Below are 20,389 nucleotides of genomic sequence, written 5' to 3'. Positions count from 1 at the left end.
CAATACTTTCCCTTTTGTCTTTAGGTGTTAATGTCAAGCTTGACCATTATAGAAAACTGAAGATCTTAAAAAAGAGGATTTAGTAAAGTCTTTGGATTATATTGAAACTCAGCAAAGATGGCCAAGTGTGGAGAACATGAGGCCAGGCCTGACGATGGGCAGAACGAGTTCAGTGACATCATTAAGTCCAGATCTGGTAGGTAATGGAAGCTTAAGAAAATGACAGATTTTTATGTATACACTCCTATTAACATGTAGGGTTTTTTTTGACATGTTTTGTACTGTTCTTGTGAGACAAACTTCTTTTGAGAAACATAGTTCTAACAAATCAGTATTAATATTGTAAAAGATAATATAATGTCTCTGAGTATCCTATCTTAATTTCTCTACACAATTTAATCTCATTGTTTGTTGCCTGGGATTGCCTGGTAAAACTGCTACCTATGGTTGAATGCTTTTCATTTATAAGATGACCCCCTTTAAACACAAAAATACAGCTGAACATTTTTTTTTTCTTTTCAGCCTATTTTATGAAGTTGAAGGGATTATATGCTTAAAGTAGGAAGTACCGTGGTTTCTGGCAGGATGGATCCTCTTGAGTTTTGCTTCATTACCTTATGTCCTTACCGCCATCCCTTTTGGTGGCCAGGGCTAGGCCAACGGGTGTTCCAACTTTGCTTCCATTTTTGAAACTTCTTATGAACCTTCTCAAGGTATATTTTTAACCTCAGTAATCTAAGACAGACCAGTGATTTTCATATGAACATTTAAATTGGGAACCTAAGGAATCTTCCCCCCGCCAACCCTTCAGTCTTTTTATACAGCTGAGTACTTTTCTATTCTAGCTGGTCAAACGAATCAACTGGGGAGTTTTTTCAAAATGCAGATGCACTGGCTTCTCTGTAGACCGGTTGAATAAAAATTTCTGTAGTTTTTAGAAGCTTCAAATATGATTCTGAGACAGGCTCTAAGGGGAGATATTTTTGAGCAGGCAGGGCCTTTCTGAGCTTTGAAAATTACACAGAACTCTACCCTGGGTGTGAACACTATACTTAAGTAACTTTGAGAGTTACTTTGAGGTATAAAATTACAACCAGTGTCACTTTTAAAAACAAAAAAGGAACTTACAGCCTGTTTTGCTCTGTGAGCCATCTTTTTGTTAGGAGCTTATTTTTTATTATTTGAAATTGTAGAACTATGCACCAAAAATAAACTCCACATTAATAGAGATACGCATTTAAGATACGCATTTCCCTCCATGATACTGATATTGTTTGATTGGTAAAGATTTTGGTTATCACAGTTTTGGCCCTAAATGTCTAGCTACTATTGTGTGGCTTGAAGAATCTTTTGGGGGTGTAGCTTAATATCTTGTTCTAAAGAATGCTCTGAGGATGTTTTATTCCTCTAAAATTCTTTTTATTTTAAATGTTTTAGTAATATAAAGTACTATGTAAATATAAGGGATTATTAACATCTTCTTAAGAGTATAGAATGTATATTCATAACTATGTAAATGTGACAAAGAAAAATGAGAGTGGGACATTTTAACTTAACCATGCTTGTTATGTTCTATAAATTGTGAGGAGGTATATTCTTAAATAGTTTTCTGAACCGCCTCCATTACAGTAAGACCTTTGATATTTATGACTATGCATTTTAACGTTGTACGTAAAAAAGTAATTATATAAGTTTAAAAATATTGGGTACATATAATGAGTGCTCATAACTTCCAAACTATACTTTAAATTAAAAAGTATTTAAAAAGATCGAAAGTTCTCATACTCTATTGGGGGACAATTGGACAGAAATTATCTCATATTTTTAACATATGTATAACAATTGGCCCATTAACTCTATTTTTAGAATTTTTCCCTAGGGAACAAACAATTGTACAAGCAAGAAGTCGATCACAGCATTTTTATAATAGAAAAAATTGGAAACACCATAAAAATCCAATATTGAGGATTGGTTAAGTCATAATTTCCCAAAGTATTTTGAAAGCACAAGTTCTAATGTGTAATTAAAAAAGGATGTCATAGACAAATAATTTTAGGAAATAGTGATTAACCTACTCTGTTTCTTTAGTGTATGTAGGGCATCTGAGTAGATCATGTAGACTCTCAGTGGAGTTAATTAGGGTACATCCATAAAGCAGAAGGTTATACATCCATAAAAATGTTATTGATATGTACATATATTCATATGCATAAGAATGTGTTCTTGATATTGTTAAGTGAAAAATATGTATAGTAGGACCTCATGTGAAAAATATTTTTTCAAAAAAATTTAGCAGGTTGTACACTAAAATGTTAACGGTAGTCATCTTGGCATTTTGGGATTATTTTTCTCGTTTTGCTCATGTGTAGTTTCTAAAGTTCTTCAATGAGCCTGTATTATATTAATTCTTATATTTCTAAAGATTCTCGAATTGCTTAGAATGTTTTAATGCCAAAGCTATGACTGTTAATTTTTTTTTTTTTTGGTGGCACCTACTTCAAAACACATTGAAAAGTTAGCTGTCGCATATCTGAGATATGAATTACAGTCTTTTGGCTGGATTATGTTCCAAAAGCCAGTAGATAAATTTGGATTCGAATGGACCTATTAGTCCAAATCTTGCTTTCTGGAAGGCACAGTTTTGATTCTTTTAAGGTAAATATTAGTATACAGTAGTAATGTTTTATGGTATGCCAAGACTGTACATATTGAAAAGGGATTTTTAGTTCAGATTAAATGAAAGAAATCATCTACATATAATACATGTTTTTAAAGATCCTCCTTGGACATGTTCTATGCTGAAGTTGTTGCAATTTTGTTGTTTTAAAGGAATGTTTTCCTTGGAGGATTATGATTCTGATCTGTTCTTCTAGATTTCTTCCTTTTGGGGATTGGATATGGGGGAGAGGAGGGCAAAGGTTCAGGTGGGAAAAAACTAATATTGAGAGGATACTGATAAATTTAATTTCTTGGTTTATGAAGAGTCTTCTCCCTTCTCCGTGGGTTTGGATGGATTAAGAGCCTGGCATAATAAAAGTATTTGTGCATTTTATGTTAAGTTATTGAGATTGTTTATATTGCTCTTATTGAATATTAACTTGCTTTATGATGTATGTGAGGTTTAAAAAAAATTTTAAGTCATTTCCACCATCTAAACAAATATGAACTCATTAAGGGCAGTCGATGAAAGCTTCATAAATATATAAATCCATACATTTCTTTAAGTTGTAGTACATTTGCCTCAGATTTGAATGATTTTTAGAAAAGAACTTAAAAGAATATGACGTTGACTGACTAAGAGCTTGGGGTGGGGTAAAAGGAGACCTTTCTTTCCCTATTAAGATACTGACGTCAAATTTGTCATCAATGATGCCTCTTTTACAGCCTGAATTAGTGAGCTTCAGAAGGCTTAACCAGTTAGTATTTTGAGAGAATAGTCCAAGAAATAGATTTTTTAAAAAAGTGAAATAGATTGCCAATGGAGTCTGTGATGTATAAATTTCTGGTTGGAATATTTTAAACATGAAATGATACAGTGGTTTGTGATGCATGTCAAATCAAAGAATATGCTCATTGCTACTTCATTCTGTCAATGGCTAACACATGTTAAAGCTAGTAATACAGTACAACTCATCCATTCTGTTCTCAGTGCTGTTGTAAATTTTAACCCAGAGCTCCCTAACAATGGTAGATGTCCGGGCTAAAGACCGTGTGCCAACTGGCTACACGCGGGGAATTTGACAGTTTGGAGACTGGAATCACAGACTCTCAAATGGGAAAGGGCCCTTTGTTGAATAAATTAGTCAGATAGGTGCCACATTATTGCATGATTCAATACCTCCTTTAAAAGCCCTTGGACAGGAAGCCTGAGTGTAACAATTTTATCATTTTTTCTTTCACCTTTTGTCTTCTTGTCTATTCCTGGGACCTCATTGCTGAGGGAATGTTAGAGGCTGTATAACTTGGTTACGTCTGTGAGGTGGTTACTTTGCCTCTGTTTGCACATCTCCAGTGATAAGTTCTCACTGGTGACAATGACCATGATATGATGATAATTCTAGCATTTTACGTTTGTTGAACACAGACTGTGTGCAGATGTGGTGCTAAGAGTTTGATCCTCACAAGCACTTTTACAGTTGACAAGCGTGAGCCACACGCAGAAGTAATTTGCCACACTGGCCTTGCCCCTGTTCCTCCAGAGGCCCAGTTGTGCCTCTCTCAGGGCCTTTGCACATCCCTCATACTCCTGTCTTTGTCTGCTGGGCTCCTTCTGGTCATTTAGCTCTAGGCTGAAATGTCATCTCTGAGAGATCTTCCCACAAAGATCTTTTGAGTTTCTCTCCCAGTCACTCGGGAATGCATCTCTATATTTAAGTTCCCTCTGTGTTCTCACCACTCTCTTGCACTTTTCTTGTTTTGTGTGTTTGTTAATGTCCTTCCCACTAGAATGTAATTCCACAGGAGCAGGGACTGGTTCATCCCTGGCACCAAGCCCAGTGCCTAGCTCATAGTAGGTGAGCAGTGACTGTTTATTCAGTGGAAAAGGCTACAGAGCTAGAAAGTGCCAGATCTGGGGTTAGAGCTCAGGTGCTGTGACTCCAGAAACTCTGCATCTGACCTCTCATAGTGCAGAGTGTCTTGATTTACAAGGTAGCTTATTCCGTTGCTGTTGTATGATTCTTCTTCATTTTGTGCCTAAATCTATTGCTTAGAAAGTTTTCACAGTATTAATTGGATTTATACTTCCCCTTGCCTCTTCCTTCATCGTTACTGAGGTTTGGGACCCTGGGCTCTGAGGTAGAGCTTCTCTAGGCCCTCAGTTGGTACTGTAGCCTCTGCCAAGGGAGGGCCGATTGTAGGAGGCATGACCTGCTACTCCCAGACCTGTCCTGGCCTTCCCTGACTGTGCTCTGTCATTCTCTGTCAAGAGTTAGCAAATGGTAAAATAGCAGAGGACAGGCAGTCCTCTGGGTGGAAGGTTGAGAAATTGCTAATCTGTTTCTGACGTGAATTCCCTTTTCTCTTTTCCTCCAACTGCTGCTCAAGGGTTTTCACTGGCTGGTGAAAAAAGGTAGTGGATTTCAAATGCACTGGGATTTGGCACAATTTAAATCCTGGTCTGATGCCCAGATGGGTATCTGTGGGATTGAAAGAGTTGGTAAGAGGAGGGGGGAAGGGAGAAGGAAGAAAAGAGAGGCCAGTGAAGTAAAAATAAAATGAATTATTTAAGATGGAATATTATACCTGGTTACATTTACAGTAAGCCTCCTGAAAAGATGCTATATTTGCAGTAAAGTAAACTTGCTTAACAAGATTCAGGTTTATGAAAATTATGAGGAAGATTACTTTATTTGTTTATCTTTCAGAGGTTTTTCTTTACTAAGGATAGTGGTTAAGGCAGTGGTCTGCTTCTCTTTTATTTAAAGAAATAGCTGTGAGGGGATTTTTCTGAAGAGCTTAAGGGACTGTGAACACTTTTTTTTTCTCTCTCCTCTGAAGCTTTACTTGGCTGGAATACCTGTGCTTTGAAGGACGTCTTTGAGCAGGTTTGTTTTTTTCCATGAGCCCTGGGGATTTGTGGTGAGGGACAAATAACTGATGGAAATTCAACTCTGACACCAGTTGAGCAGCTATTCTTGTAATTCGTGTTAACCTTATGCTGAAATAGTGCAATCATAGGAAAGTTTTCTATTATCAATGTGATTCTCATGACTTGTTACTATGGTTACGAAAGCTTGTTAGGTGATCCATTCACGATCAGAAAACGCGAATTGCTGAGATTGTTCTAAGCAGTAGAAGTACATTCATTATATAGACAGAATGGAAAACTCAATTTTATTGACCTTTGAGGCCAGAGGTTTGAACTAGTTGTTGATGTGATGATCTTCTAGGACAAGAGAACATGTCAGTTCATCGAAGCGGTTGTAAATATTAGTTAAAATTTAGTTGTGAAAGGGCACTTAGGTGGTTTCAGATGTATTGGCTAGGTTTTTTTTTTTTTCTCCTTAAGCTGTGTGTGGAGGCAGAGATATTTGCTATATTATTACATTTTTATATGCTTTAATTGTATAATAAATACACTCAATTCAGTATTCGAAATGTGAGTCAGCGTGAATTTTTAAATGCATATATATTCATTCTCAGAACGAGGGCCTGTGAATGGAGAAATCCAATCCAGATCCAGCCATTTCACTCTTGCTCCTCTGCCCCCGGACTCACCCACGTCAGCTGCAGGAGGCTTCCGCGCAGTCTTTGAACAGCCAAATACTCAAAGTTTATTTATATCTTGTGGGGCTTTTCTCTCAGAAGCTTGTACTTCTGGCCTAGTTAATCAGAGGAATTGTTTGTGTGTGCTCATTTGGCAGCTAAGGTTAAAGTTTGGGGTGATACCGCCTCACATTGATTTTGAAAACTCAATTTCTTAAAAAAAAAATCAATTCTGTCTATCACAGCCAATGAACTCAGTGTAAAGTATGAGAATAGCATTTCATAGGTGAATATTTTCAAACGAACTTCTTTTTTGGCGTGTTGATGCCTAGCTAGTTATGATTTGTGTCCAGTTCAATAATTTTAGCATTTAATTATGTAACAAAATTTTTTCAAAGAACAGAAAAACACACATAATCAATCACATTTCTGATGTAGCAGGGGAACCCAATAAAAAATCTCACTTTGTGCTTCTAAAGTGCCACAACTTTGCAATAAATGCAGCTAACGTAGTTGAAAACGTATTATCTGTTTAAGTCTCCTCTAATTACATAGTTTTAAGACTTGTGAATTTCTTTTGTTCCATTTTCTAATTAAGAATTTGGTGTGATCTTTATGTGAAGAAGACTGGGGATGGGAATAGTGTAGCATTTTGAGGTCGATACTGATTGGTTGGTTCTCTTGCCCCTTATAGGCTGTGTGTGAATCATGTCAGCTTTAAATCACTAATTACATAGCTGTATGCAATACGCTTTTATTTTGAAAGTCAGATTTGGGGCTCATCCCATATGGGGTTCCTAACTCAGGCCGTATGTCAAAACCACCCTTTGGGATTCAGATTCAGTCATGTGGGTAGGGTCCCGGCATCTGGAGTATTAACAAGCTCCATGGGTTATTCTGTTTAGCGCCATTGATTTATGGACAAAGGAGGCAGGTTTAAGACTCCTGGAATGAAAGAGAAAGTGGTCTGTGTGTTTCAGAGGAACAAGGAGAGCTCTAGTCAAATGCTGAAGACTGTTTCTACTCATAAACACTTCTCTTTAAACAAAAAAGGTAATGGATATCTTGGCATTGGACAGTTTTTTCTTTTGTCTTGTGTTTTGAAGTTTGGGTTGTGCTGAACAAAGGCAAAATAATGGGAAGTGGGTCAGGAAAGTGATGAAACTTGTTGGTACATTTCTTATTGTGGCTCATTGAACTAGAAGACCACACCAAAATATTCAGCATGGAAATATTTCTTTATTGAGCTCCTCAGTCTTCCTCTCATTATATTAAACCTCTTCCTGCTGTGAGCCTAAAGTCATATCCTGAATTCCTTCAGGGAGTAAGTACCCCGATCAATTCTTCGCAAAAACTTGCTGTGTATATTTTCTAAGAAATTATTTCCAAGATGGATGTGTTTTTGACTCAGGGTGGGGAAAAAACCCTCACAGCCATCTTTCATGCCAGTTTTCATTTTTTTTTCTTTTTACTTGTTATAATTTATTCTTATAATGGAATACTTTGTAATTAAAAACCACTAGTTCTTTCTGTGTTGATACATACTTTCTAAGATATGCTATAGAGTATAAAATACAAGCAATAACATTTGCTAGTTTTCTTCTTGAAGGTTTGAGGAAAATATTACATATATATTTACCTCCCTGTTTTTGTAATTTGAATAGGCGACATCTCGTACTTATATTTACTGTAGCTATATTTCCTTTTGATATAAAATAATTTGCCTATCATTCTTTTAAAATTGGCAAATTTTAAAAGATGAATCATGATTTTTATGTCAATGAAAAACCAGAATTTTAATGACTTATGGATCATCATAGCAAGTTCTCCAAAGATCTATAAATCTGGGGTCGTCCTTACATTTATATAACCAAACTAAACCAGACACCAAACTCTGAATCTCTTCTAGCCCTTCAGTTATTTGCAATATAATGTCTGAGCTCTAATCTTTAACCTCTTTGAAGATGTAGGAAATGATCTTCATTTCTTTATTGATGAAAAAAGCTTCAGGGTGGTTGGAGGTGTGTAATTGCTTCTCCATATGTCATTGTGTGGAATTTGAGATCACGTCTCAGAATTTAATGGGACCCATTCCTGAGGCAGTTTTAAGATTGAGGCTTAAAAAGGGAGAGCCTGGTAAGGTCTGTGTGGGATGGTAATTTCTGCTTGCACAGAGATCTTTGTGTAGAGGTTGGCCATGTGGAAATGTGGGTAAGTTTTAACGAACTACTTAGGAGGAAGCCTTTTTATCTTTATTTGAAACAAACAGACCACAAAATAAAGCCAGTAAAATTTACTCCAAAACAAATAGACTTAAAAACAAAATTTGGTTTTAAGTTGTAAATGACTCATTTTTCAAAATGAGTTGCTATATTGCCAGTTTTAAAATTATATTGTTTTTTTCAAAAACAGATATAATTGATATATGACAAATGTTTCAGGTGTACAACATACTAATTTGATGTTTACATGTATTGCAAAATGATCACAATGATAAGTCTAGTTAACATCTGTCACCATAGTTACCAAAATTTATATAAGATTTAATCTTCTAGCAACTTTCAAACATGCAAAAACAGTATTAATAACTATAGTTATGCTGTATGTTACATCCCTGTGACTTATTTGTTTTATAACTGGAAGTTTGTACCTTTTGACCACCTTCGCCCATTTTGCTCACCCCTCACCCCCAGCCTCTGGCAACCACCAGTCTGTTCTCTGTATCTGTGAGTTCAATCTTATTAGATTCCACGTATAAATGAGATCATATGTTACTTATCTTTCTTTGACTTATTTCACTTAGCATAATGCCCTCAAGGTCCATTCATGTTGTTGTAAATGGCAAGATTTCCTCCTTTTTTAGGGCTGAATAATATTCCTGGTGTGTGTGTGTGTGTGTGTGTGTGTGTGTGTGTGTGTGTGTGTGTGTCTGTGTGTCTCTGTGTCTGTGTGTCTGTGTGTCTTTGTGTACCTCACATTTTCTTTATCCATTGATGGACTCTTAGGTTGCTTCTCATGTCTTGGCAATTGTAAAGAATGTTGCAGTGAATATGAGAGTGGATGTATCTTTTCATGTTAAGTGTTTTTGTTTTCTTTGGAAAAGTACCCAGAAGTGGAATTGCTGGGTCATAGGGCAGTTCTGTTTTTAAGTTTTTGAAGAATCGTATCATATCATTATCCATAGTGGCCACACCAATTTACATTCCCACCAAGAGTGCACAAAGGTTCTCTTTTCTCTGCATTCCCGCCAATGCTTGTTTTTTCTTGTCTTTTTGATAATAGCTATTCTACAGGTGTGAGGTGTTTTCCGATTTTGGCTTTGATTTGCATTTTCTTGGTGATTAGCAGTGTTGAGCTCCTTTTTATGTACCTGCTCACCATCTGTATGTCTTTGGAAAAATGCCTGTTTACATCCTCTGCCCATTTATAAATCAGATTGTTTTTTTTTTTCTATCGAGTTGTATTAATTTTTCATATACTTTGGTATTAACCTGTTGGAGGAGGTTGACAGGATATGACGGCCAGGTGACCCTCAAGCTGGACCAAGGCAATCAGAGGCTCCTTTCCCCTGTCCTTGGAATGTGTGTTCTACCTGCTGTTCCCATAGTGGGAGCCACTTCAAGGATGCAGCCTTGAAAGAGTGATTTGTTGTTGAGCTCATCTAGATTGTACATGTGAGTGAACCCTGTTAAGGCCTCTATATAAAGTCTTAAAATCTGGGGGGGCAGGTGCGGAGGGCCACCTGTCACCTACTCATCTGGAGTGGTCTGCCTCTTTCGTAGGTCCCTCCTTGCCCTGCCATGTACAAGGACCAGTTTTGAATTCTACTTGGACAACTCCCTAGGTTATGAACCATCGTAGCCCCTTATCAGATTTATGATTCACAACATACTGTCTTTTAAAATTTAAAACACAAGTATTGACTCAGAGCTAGGAGAATGAATCTGAGTCTTATTTGGTGTTGAAGGCTCCTGGCTTTACCCAAAAGCTACCTTCTGGGGGGGGTTCTTGAATAAAATTCCATGTGCGCTCTAATTTATGCTGTTACCCTATGCAATTTCTTCATGGGTATTTAGAAAATGTCATAATGTAATACGTAAAGATACTTACTTTTGTGTTTTTACATGTGGTATCAGTGGCCAGTTCTATAACAGGTAACATATCAGACCTTTAATCATGTATTAAGTCCCATTTTAATACCGTGTGTATACAAAAAAAAATCATAGTGACGTGAATTATTTTAACTTACATGTGCTTTTCCAAGAGACGTAACCTGTTCTAAGTTAGATGCATGTTGCTATTTGGAGAACACACACATATGCTTGCCCTCTCTTAGGCTAGCCTTAGTGGGCATTCATTGTAGGACATACCTAATTCTGGGGACCTGTCATCAAGGCCGATGGCTCAGAGAGGGGAACCCACTTGCATGTATGTTTATGTGAGACAATTAGGGAAGTCTGACACCATCCTCTCTAGCCCCTCCCTCTCCTCCCCCAAAACCCTGTCAAGGAGGCAGAGGACGCCATGCGAGGACTACCCGTGGTCCTTTCTTGCCTTTGCAGTGATGGCTTTGTTTTCTGCGCCTGATTGTTCTCCTCCTCCCCACCCCCAGTTCGGGAGCTTTCATCCTTCAAACTTCAGCATGAATGCCACAAAGCATTGCTCTCCGATCACCAAACCAGCGTCCATCTCTCCCTCCTGTTCACTCTTTATTTCTATTTTTGCCTCTTCTTACTTGTATATTGGGTACATGCTTTCCTAATTTGACTTTCTGATGCCAGTCTGTAGCTTAGTCTCCACAAACAGGAAGTACTCTATAAGGGATTACTGTGCATTTTCATGGTTTAAAAAAATCAGACTTGCTTCTATACATAGCTCATTTACTCAGCAAATGGTCTGTCAATCCTATTGCTAGATGATGGGCTCAGAGGTGAATAAGACATGCATCTGTTCTTCAGGTTCTCTTAGGTTACTTGGGAAGAGAGGCATGCATGGACATGCCTGCACTAGGACCACTGTGGTATACACAAGGCTGTGGAAGCAGGGAAGGAGCAAGATGAACTCTTGCCTTGGTGGGAATGAAGGGGCTGGTAAGAGAGGGACCTAAGCGGAGGAAATTAGAGCTGCCCCTTCAAGGGTGCATAGGAGGCAGCCATGTGGATTGTGACGGAAGAGCATTCCAGATTGATGGAAAAGAACAAGGCATTTTGAATCTCTAGCTGGTAGGTGAGTGTGGCTGGGGTGTTGAGGATGATGGGAGAGGTTGGGACCAGAATTTGAAAGCTCTTTTGAAGCAGAATAAGAGATTTGATCTTTTCTCTGTGGGGAGTCACTATAGGATGTTAAGTGGGTTAATGACTGGCTCAGTACTGTTTTTCAGAAAGATAACTTGATTGGCAGTATGAAAGATAGATTTAGAAGGGAGCAGAGCTGGAGGAAGGCAGAGAGCAGATAAGAGTTGGGAAAATAATTGAGGTTAGAGATTATGGGGTTTGGACTAGAGTGGTACAGGTGGAGGTGGGGTAGGGGAAAGGATTTGAAGGATGCTTAGCAGTTAGACACAATACGAATAAAGCCGCAATGTAAACATTACTTCCGTGGCATTTGTTTTGTATTTTTTAATCAGTTGTATAATTTTTCAAATCATGTTTTAATTTAAATTGTCAACACTTTCAGTTATTGGCTCTTCTTCCAGAATTAATTTTCTTAACTTGATTAATTTCTTCACATTTTAAAGGTAGTTTTACACCTCAAGTTGACTACTGCTATTTTTCTCATTGCCTCTTGATTAGTTTATTTAGGGAAATTTAAATTGTGATAAGTTTCAATAGCATTTGTATTTTATATATATACATGTATGTACATATATACGTATTCTGAAGGAAAGGTTATGCTTTATAAAAAAGTAGATTAATTAAAATGAGAGAAAAGAGAAAGTTTATTCATGTTTATTCAAGACAATATAAACATTCTTTGAAAAGGCAGCAAGGGATGGTAATATTAATCTCATCTTAAAGTGAAGATAATCTTAGACAGCTAAAGTAAAATACATATGCAAAAAGAGCCAGGGAATCTATTTCAGAGGAACTTTAATTGAATAAAATGTTTCATGTGATGCTGTGAATATAACTTCATCCTATATGACTAATTTCAGCTTCAGATAGGATAGAGAAGATGCAGTTAAGAATTAAGAGCAGATGTTGAGAAATACCTTTCATTTAAGGAATAATTAAGTGGCGGAAAGCTTCTTGGAGTTCAGTCAATAAAGCTGGAATGCTTAGAAATCATAATTATTCAGGTAAAAGATGTTTTTCTTTCTGTGAGGCTCTGCTGTGGAGGTTTGGGGAATAGGCGAAGGAAGAGGCTGTTATTATCATATTGTTTTTATTTTAAGTTCCATCTTTCAAATTCTTGTATTCCATCGGCTATCTTTAAATTCTAGTATAGAAGCCTGTATTACAGACGGTGGTTTCCTTGACCATTAAGAAAAGAAAAGATCTTATTTGGAAACTTTGCATTGTTGGGATGTGCTTTGGTGATGTCTAAATTTTTGATTTGGCTAGTTTAATTGTCTGTCTTGGCTGTGAATCTAGCTGTCTTTAAGGTTCAGCTCTATCTGAAGTAGTGGAGTTCATCAGGGAAGGACTTATTTGTTGTTTGTCTATCTATCATCTATTTATTTCACTTGTCTATCTGTAGAAGACATTTTGAACAGCATTTTGTTACCTTCCTCCTCCTATGTTTCAGTCACTGGGATTGGCACAGGATGAATAAAACAGTTCCATTTGTCAATTGTCTTTCACCTAGAGAGGGCAGTCGCACAGATTTGTAAGTAAATGGATTAAATAGGCAGTTACACAGTTTTAAAAAGTAAAACAGCTCAGGACACTGCGAGTTCATGGGAGGGGTAGCTAGCTGATGTCTAGAGATCTCAGGAAAGACATCTTAGAAGAATGAATATCTATGTTAAGATCTGAAGAATAAAAACAGACTGGGAAAGGGTGGGGAGGTAAAGGGAGGAGAGCTGTTAAGATTGGGGAATCAATGGCATATCGGAGGTTTTGGAGGTGAGAACTTCCAAAACTTTGGCGGTGTGATTTATTCAATGTGGCTGAAGAGGGATATGAGAAGTAAAGATAAAGGCTGGAAAGTTAAGCTGAAACCAGTTTAGATTGAAGAGTGTAGATTGTATCTTAAGGCTAACTCTGAACGGATTTTAAAAAATTTTAAATGTTAAATTTAATATTATGTAAAAAATAATGAAGTAGTCAATATAAATAAATTTATAGGAAATGATATCCCAGATATGTGTGTGCCCTCATTTGAAATTTATCAGCTAATAATATTTTGACAACTTTGTTTTAGATCATATTTTAAAGAGCTAATTATAGCAGGATAGATACATCTTAAAAGCAATTTTGAGTATAAACAAAAATCAAGCTGCAGAATATATCGAATGGTACCACATATAAAGTCCAAACACATACAAAAATTACTATGTAATGTTTATGTATTAAAAAATACAATACTAAAATACAAACATGTTCATGAAAATGATAAACACTGAATTAAAGATTGTGTATTTCTCTAGAGATAATGGGAGATGAGGGTTTTCAATTGTGTCTGTAATTCCTCGATGAAAATAATATCTGAACTTAATGCTAATTTGTAAAGCTGGGGGATGACGGCCTTAGTTCCAGGTCCTTGGCAATAGAATTTGAGACAGATTCGTGTGTATGTGAGGACAATTCCTAAAAGAAATGAGGGAAGAAGATTGGGCAGCGGGAAAAGCTGAATTATAATTCAGGTACAGCAGGGCACCAAGCTCTAGAACTGGGATGGCCCTTCAGAGAGTTCTCAAAGTGAGACAATGGTGTTGAATCTTGAGCCCCGTGTCCTGACTTGTGTATGGGCTGACCCTGGGAAGGAGGCGAGGTGAAAATTTGGGCAAGCAACCTACCTTCAGCCAACAGCCATTCATTCTTAGAGCAGTGCCCGGCCACAAACCCTCAGCTGCTGGAGGAATGCGTGCGTCGTCTTGGTCCCGCTAGGCGGGTCTGTGCCGTACACCACAGCATCCCCTACAGTGATGTGCGGCGTTTTTGCTGTTGTCTGTTGGCATGTTTGAAATATTTCATATTTTTGCAAACCTCAGCATTAAAAAAACTTCCAAATTTCTAGGTACTTCCCACATACTACTACTACTACTACTACTACTACTACTACTACTGCTACTACTACTACTACTACTACACACACACACACACACACACACACACACACACACACACCATCAATCCCAATTACCCCTCCCGTCTTCCCCCCCGCACCCCATACAGCTCTATACTAATATCAGGTTGCTGTACTTACTGCCCGTGAGAAGTTTCAAGCAGAGGGCTGATCTGATCAGATTTGCTCTTCTGGAGAAGAGATGACTTGGGTCGAGGTGGTGGATAGGGCAAGACTGGAGGCCTGGAGGGCCACCGTATGACTGTCGCAGTCATAGGGTAAGTGATATTGTTGGCCTGAACTAGCCAGTGGTGGTTGGGATGGAGGAGAAGGGTGAGTGGGAAAGTTTTAGGTAGGAGATAGACGTGATGGAACATAGTGGTAGGGAAGAAGTCTCTTTTCTGGCTTTGACGCCTGGCAGGCGAAGCCTTTCTATTAAGGTTTTGTGGTGAGGGAGGTGGGATATAGATATATTAGATATATAATATCTCAGGAGAGTGGGTAGCCTGCGCTGGGATCACATCCTTGAGAATTGGCAACCGGTGTCTTGACTATTTTTCCTCAATCCTGGAGCTCTTTTAAATATATTCCTAACATTTCTCAAAATTTCATCAAGAACTGTTTAATTTCTCTTCGTATTTTCTGAGATTTTTGCTTGACCCAAGAATGAGCATCTGGAGAAAGGGGAATTTAAGATGAGAAATTAAGAAGTGGTTTGGATTTTTAGTATTTTTATCTCCAGGAGTCATAGTAAGCTGACCTGCAGGTGTTTCTTTAGCTCACCTGGTTGGTTTGTGAGGGAGGGAGAGGGGTTATTGAGAAATGTTTGCAATGCGTACAGAATTTTTACACATGTGCTTCTGCACATTTTCTGGGAGAATGCCCACAGTTTTCATTATATTCTCCAAGGAGGTCTGTGATCTACTAAAGGGTTGAGTTTTATTAGGGTTGGGTCCGTGGCGTTTCAGGCTTTTCTGATGGAAGTTAAATTGGCATTCTGATACTCTGGCATGAATTCAGGGCCCCATACTGTTGCCATAACTCAAAATCTGGGCCTTATGTTGTTGCCTCTGTTGTCTCAAAGCCATTTGAACAAAACATCCGATTGCTAGAATTAGGGTGAGGAGACACAAAGTTTGAAGGGCAAAATTTCTGATAGCGTTTGACCCAGTTTTGCATATAATGAATTTTTATTTGTTGATGAATCTTTCCCTTTTGTTGCTAAAAGTGGCAGATAATCAGACATAAATTACTAATTAACAGTCTGGTTCAGATTTTTTTTTTTTAATTAGTGGAACTTGTGCTTCATCAAGCTCAGGTGGAGTGGATATCACATGCTTTTTTTTTCTAACATCAAAGGTAATTTTTTCCCCCCCAGAAATGTCAGTGTATTTGTCACTTGACTATAGGCCAGTCAGTCTCTCCCATACTCATGCAATAAGAGTGGTGGTTCTTACCTGAGGACCCTGCTCTCTGCTGGCCTTTCATGTACCTCTTTTCTCCCACCTGTCTCTTGCTCCAGAGAGGTGAGCAGTGTTTGTTTCCCTTGCTCTTCATTTCACATCCGGACCAGACCCTCCAGCTTATCTCCTGTCATCTAACTGTATCACCTGCTAAATCTCACTGTTGAAATGCCGTTCTGGTCCCCATCACTCTTCTTTCTCTGTGACATTAGCTCCTGGTTCACGGTCACTCTCTAAAAGTTACTCTTGTTTTAGCGATTTCAGTGTAAATATAGACGATCTTTCGAGCACTCTCTCAGTGTTTGAACGTGTCATGGCCAACCTTGTCGTCATCATTTATGACTTCACCTTCTTCATCATCTGAGTTTTAAGTGTTGTGTATTCTTCCCACCACGTCTGACGCTTCTGGTTTACTCCCTCCTGTGTCAGAACTGTAGCAGTCTCGGATTCCTGCGGGATCTACAGTCCATTGATCCTGTGACCATTATGCTGTCCCTATTCCTCCATGTCCTTTCTTTGCTCTTTACTGAAATTCTGTGGTCAACCTCAATCATTCCTTTGCTCATGCCTTCAATTCCCTTGGCACCTTTGCTTCATCACAGCTGTGTCAAACCCCACCCCTGGTTAAATCTAACTCTCCACCTACTCCATACTAGCTTCCACGCAGAGGAACATGGCTGGAGAAAAAAAATAGAACCTTGGTCCCTGGCCTCAGTAATACATGATCATATGTGAGACCTTAATGCTGCTTGGCAGTCAGTGTCCAACTGTCCTAGGTGATTATTTCATGCCACCTCTGCTCTCCTGAAACATTTGTCCTTTCCTCCCCATCCTGACTCTTAGCTGATGACTTTGCCTACTCTTGGCCTGAGAAAATTGAAGTAAACAGAAGAGGAATCCACAGGGTCTGACACCTCATCTACCTCCAGCCAGACCCTGCCCAAGGCCACCCCAGCTGCATAATCATATCTCACCTTCTCTTGCATGTTCAGGGGCATCTCCCCTCTCCATCATCTGCATCGCTATTTCCCTCTCTTGCTATTTAGTGATTCAGAAATAGTATGTAAACTGTTGTTTTTCCACTCTTGATCCTACCTTTTTCTCCAGCTATCACCCCGTTTCTCTTTACCCCTTTATAAAAGAATTTCTCAAAAGGGTTTTATTTACCCGTGGTTGCAATTCCTTTCCTGTTATTCTTTCTTAAAACCACTTTAAACAGACATAGCCTCTACCATTCAGCTAAAACTGCTCTTAGCAAAGTTACTGGAGGCTTTTCTATTGCTAATTCCAGTGGGCATTCTCAATCCTCATTGAACTTGATTTCTCAGTGGCATCAACACAGTTGATCATTCCCTTCTCCATGAAATACTTTCTTTCTTGGCTTCTAGGATATACCGCACTCTCCTGGTTTCCCTCTCGTTCTCCCTTGCTGATGCTTTTTCCTAATGTTGGGGGCCCAGAGCACAGTCCTTGGACCTCCCCTTTATCACCATTCACTCCCTGTAGCATCTCCCCAGTCTCCTGGTTTTATTTTTATTTTTAAATTAAAAATTTTTTTTTTTTTAGGCGAGGCAACCCTTGGTTGACCTCACAGATTGCAAGGACCTCATCAGCTTACAATCTCTTATTTTTTATTTGTTATGCCTACAGTACCTGGTCTTCCTAAGTGGTCTCCCATCCAAGTACTAACCAGGCCCGACTCTGCTTAGCTTCTGAGACCAGATGGGATTGGGCTTGTTCAGGGTGGCGTGGCTGTAGACCCAGTCTCCTGGTTTTAAACATCGTCTGAACCCTGGACTCGGATTTCTCTCTGGCCCAGACCTCTCCCCCTGAATGCATACTTTTGTTTCCAACCGCCCGCTTGGAATCTCCGCTGTCTGTTCAAGTCTGTACTCCTAATCCACCCCAAGCCACACCTGGTCCCACAGCCTTACCCTTGTCTCTTTAATAACCACATTCAATCCATCAGCAACAACTGCTCTATTGTCTGAATCTTGTTTATACAGAATCGGGTCATATTTTACCATCTCCACTGTCACCGCCCTGGTCTAGGCCACCATCCTTGCCTGAATTTCTGCAATCACCCCCTTAGGAGTCTTCCTCTTTCTACCCTTGCCCTTCCAAGGCGGTCTCAACCAGCAGCAGAGTGAGCTTTTTCAAAACGGAAGTACATCATGCCATTCTAGGTTCATAATTCTGCAGTGACTTCCCATTTTACTTATAATAAAGGCTAAAGCCATTACAGTGACTGACAGGGCCCTGAGTGATCCTGCCTGGCTTTCTCATGCTCGTTGTACAGAGCAGATGGGCGCCATTCCAATTAGGAGCCTGTGCTTTGGTGGCCCCTGCCTGCAGTGCTCTTCCCTCAAGTAATCATATGACTGACTCCCTGACCACCTGATTAAAACTGCACACCCTCATTTCTTCAGCAATTCCCTCTCACTCTAACAGGCTGTATTTTTTTTCCATAGCACCTGTTAGCACACTCTACCATTTACTTGTTTGCTGTGCTGATTGATGGCTGTCTCTCTACTGGAATGTAAATTCCAGTAGAGGGCAGGTCTTTTGTTTGGGTTGAATCCCTGGTATCTTACACAAAAGTACCTGGCACATAGTAAATGCTCAATAAATACATGTTACGTGAATAAACAGGTTTTATTTTTTGTTGCTTTCAACAGGTGCATAATCTCTAACAAATAACAGTTTAATCTTTTTCATATCTTCCTTGCGCCGACTGATGAGCTCTGAGTTAGTCCCCGCCTGTGTTTTCCAAATGCTGGTTGGCAGCATTTGGTGTTTTCAACAGTCAGACATGAAATAAGAAGACTAATGCCAATGTAATGTAGATATGTGTCAGTGTAAGGTTGTCAACTGCCTGTCTTTTCAAGATTGTCCTTTATTTGGAGAATATGTTATTTTTTTAAAATTTGGCATGAAAATGCCCATTCAATGAAATGATGGTGATAGTTTTTCTGTGACCTCAATGCTGGCATTGGGAAGCTTTCTTCAGTGAACACTCCAAAGGGCCCAAGGACAGGGTTCTCGAAAGTAAGGATGCTGATCCCGCGTTGTTACGTGATTCGGAGCCTGCTTGCCCTCCTGCCCTCCCTTCTTCTCTCCCTTCTTCCTTCCCCTTCCTTTTGCCTCAGCAGTCTTTCTGAAAACAAGCCTTAGATGGAGGCACGTTTAGGAATGTGACAATGCATTGCTGCTCTCTTTAATGCAGGACTGACAAGCATTGGGGAGCTTTCTGTAAAGCAGGGTTTGGGGTGGGTGGAATATAATTTAATGTCATTGTTTTAGTTGATAAATTCTAGAAAACTTGGATGCCCTATTAAAGAGAAAGAACTTATGTTAGTCTCAGAGAAGAGTTAGGTTCTAGTTTTGGTCCTGCAAATAACCAGCTTTTTGACCTTGAATAAATCACTCAGTCTCTGCACAGTCAATTGATTTGTTTGTAAGGTAAGGCTTGTGGACTGGATGACCTCACACTGATCGCTGTGTAAGTTCCAGAGGAGCAAATTGTTAAAGCTTAATTTCAAAGCTGTTCTAGTGAAAGGTTGTGTTCTACTGTCTTCTTCCTCACTGCTGTAATTTGAGTTTTGTCTGCAGTGATCTTATGACCTTCCCAAATGTTCTACGCACTTTAATTCTTAAAGCAATCTTATTGTTGGGATTTTAGAAAGGATTACATGATGGCATTTTGGGAGAAGCATTTTATCTCTAAAGTGGGTTAGGTATCAAGTATAGCACGATATTATTATTTTATACAATATTGGAAAAATAGAATATAAGAAAATCCTACGTAACTTAAAATTCTTATTAGCACTGTCTTATACTATAGGGAGTAGTTCAGAGCTGTATCAGATGATGTGGTTTTGAATCTAAGTGTGGCTCCCTGTTAGCTGTGTGTACTTTGGCAATCTGCTAAGCTGCTCTGTGCCTCAGTTTCCTTATCAATAAAGTGGGGATAATAATAGTATCTGTTTCCTTGTGTGGTAAAAATTGAGTAAGTTCATGTATGTAAAGCACTTTTGTGCTTAGAAGCACTCAGTGTTTAGCTATTATAGCCACACAAACACCTATTATAATGTGGGTGTTTTCTTTCTAGTCTTTGAAAATGAACACGAAAAAAATAGTTTTAATCACACAAGCAAAATTTCAATTTTTTTTTCTTAAGGATATCTAGATTTTTGTTTTTTTATTTTTTTGCTCTTTTATATTTAATAAGAAGATATTCTAAGATAGATAGAACGTTTTCAGGTCATTTTATAGACCTTCAGGCGCTATGATTAATTCTCACACGGAACTCTTATTATTATTTTATTTGTGTGTGTGTTTAACTATATATTGGATACATTTTTTTCTGGTAGGATTTTTGAAAAGATAACTCTATATCGATACAAAATCCCTCCTCCCTTTCCCCATTTTAAAAAATTCTTGCTAAGGCCTGGTGTTATTATTATTTTTGTCTTGGATCGCTGTATATG

General features: G+C 38.6%; 1 protein-coding gene and 1 pseudogene across 1 annotated transcript in view; one reads left to right on the top strand and one right to left on the bottom strand.

Annotated features, from left to right (window-relative positions):
• Positions 1-11: 11 nt before the first annotated feature.
• Positions 12-20,389, top strand: part of UTRN (utrophin) — a 472,032-nt gene continuing 451,654 nt past the window's right edge. The window contains exon 1 of the mRNA XM_023528331.1: positions 12-196. Coding sequence (XP_023384099.1) covers positions 118-196 — 79 coding nt within the window. The 5' untranslated portion in view covers positions 12-117. The remainder of the gene's footprint in view (positions 197-20,389) is intronic.
• LOC111737233 lies at positions 17,541-17,659 on the bottom strand (annotated as a pseudogene).

The sequence above is a fragment of the Pteropus vampyrus genome, unplaced genomic scaffold (genome assembly GCF_000151845.1).
Source record: "Pteropus vampyrus isolate Shadow unplaced genomic scaffold, Pvam_2.0 Scaffold24, whole genome shotgun sequence".
NCBI lineage: Eukaryota > Metazoa > Chordata > Mammalia > Chiroptera > Pteropodidae > Pteropus > Pteropus vampyrus.
Note: the sequence above shows the minus strand (reverse complement) of the source record. Positions and strands in the feature narration are given on the sequence as shown.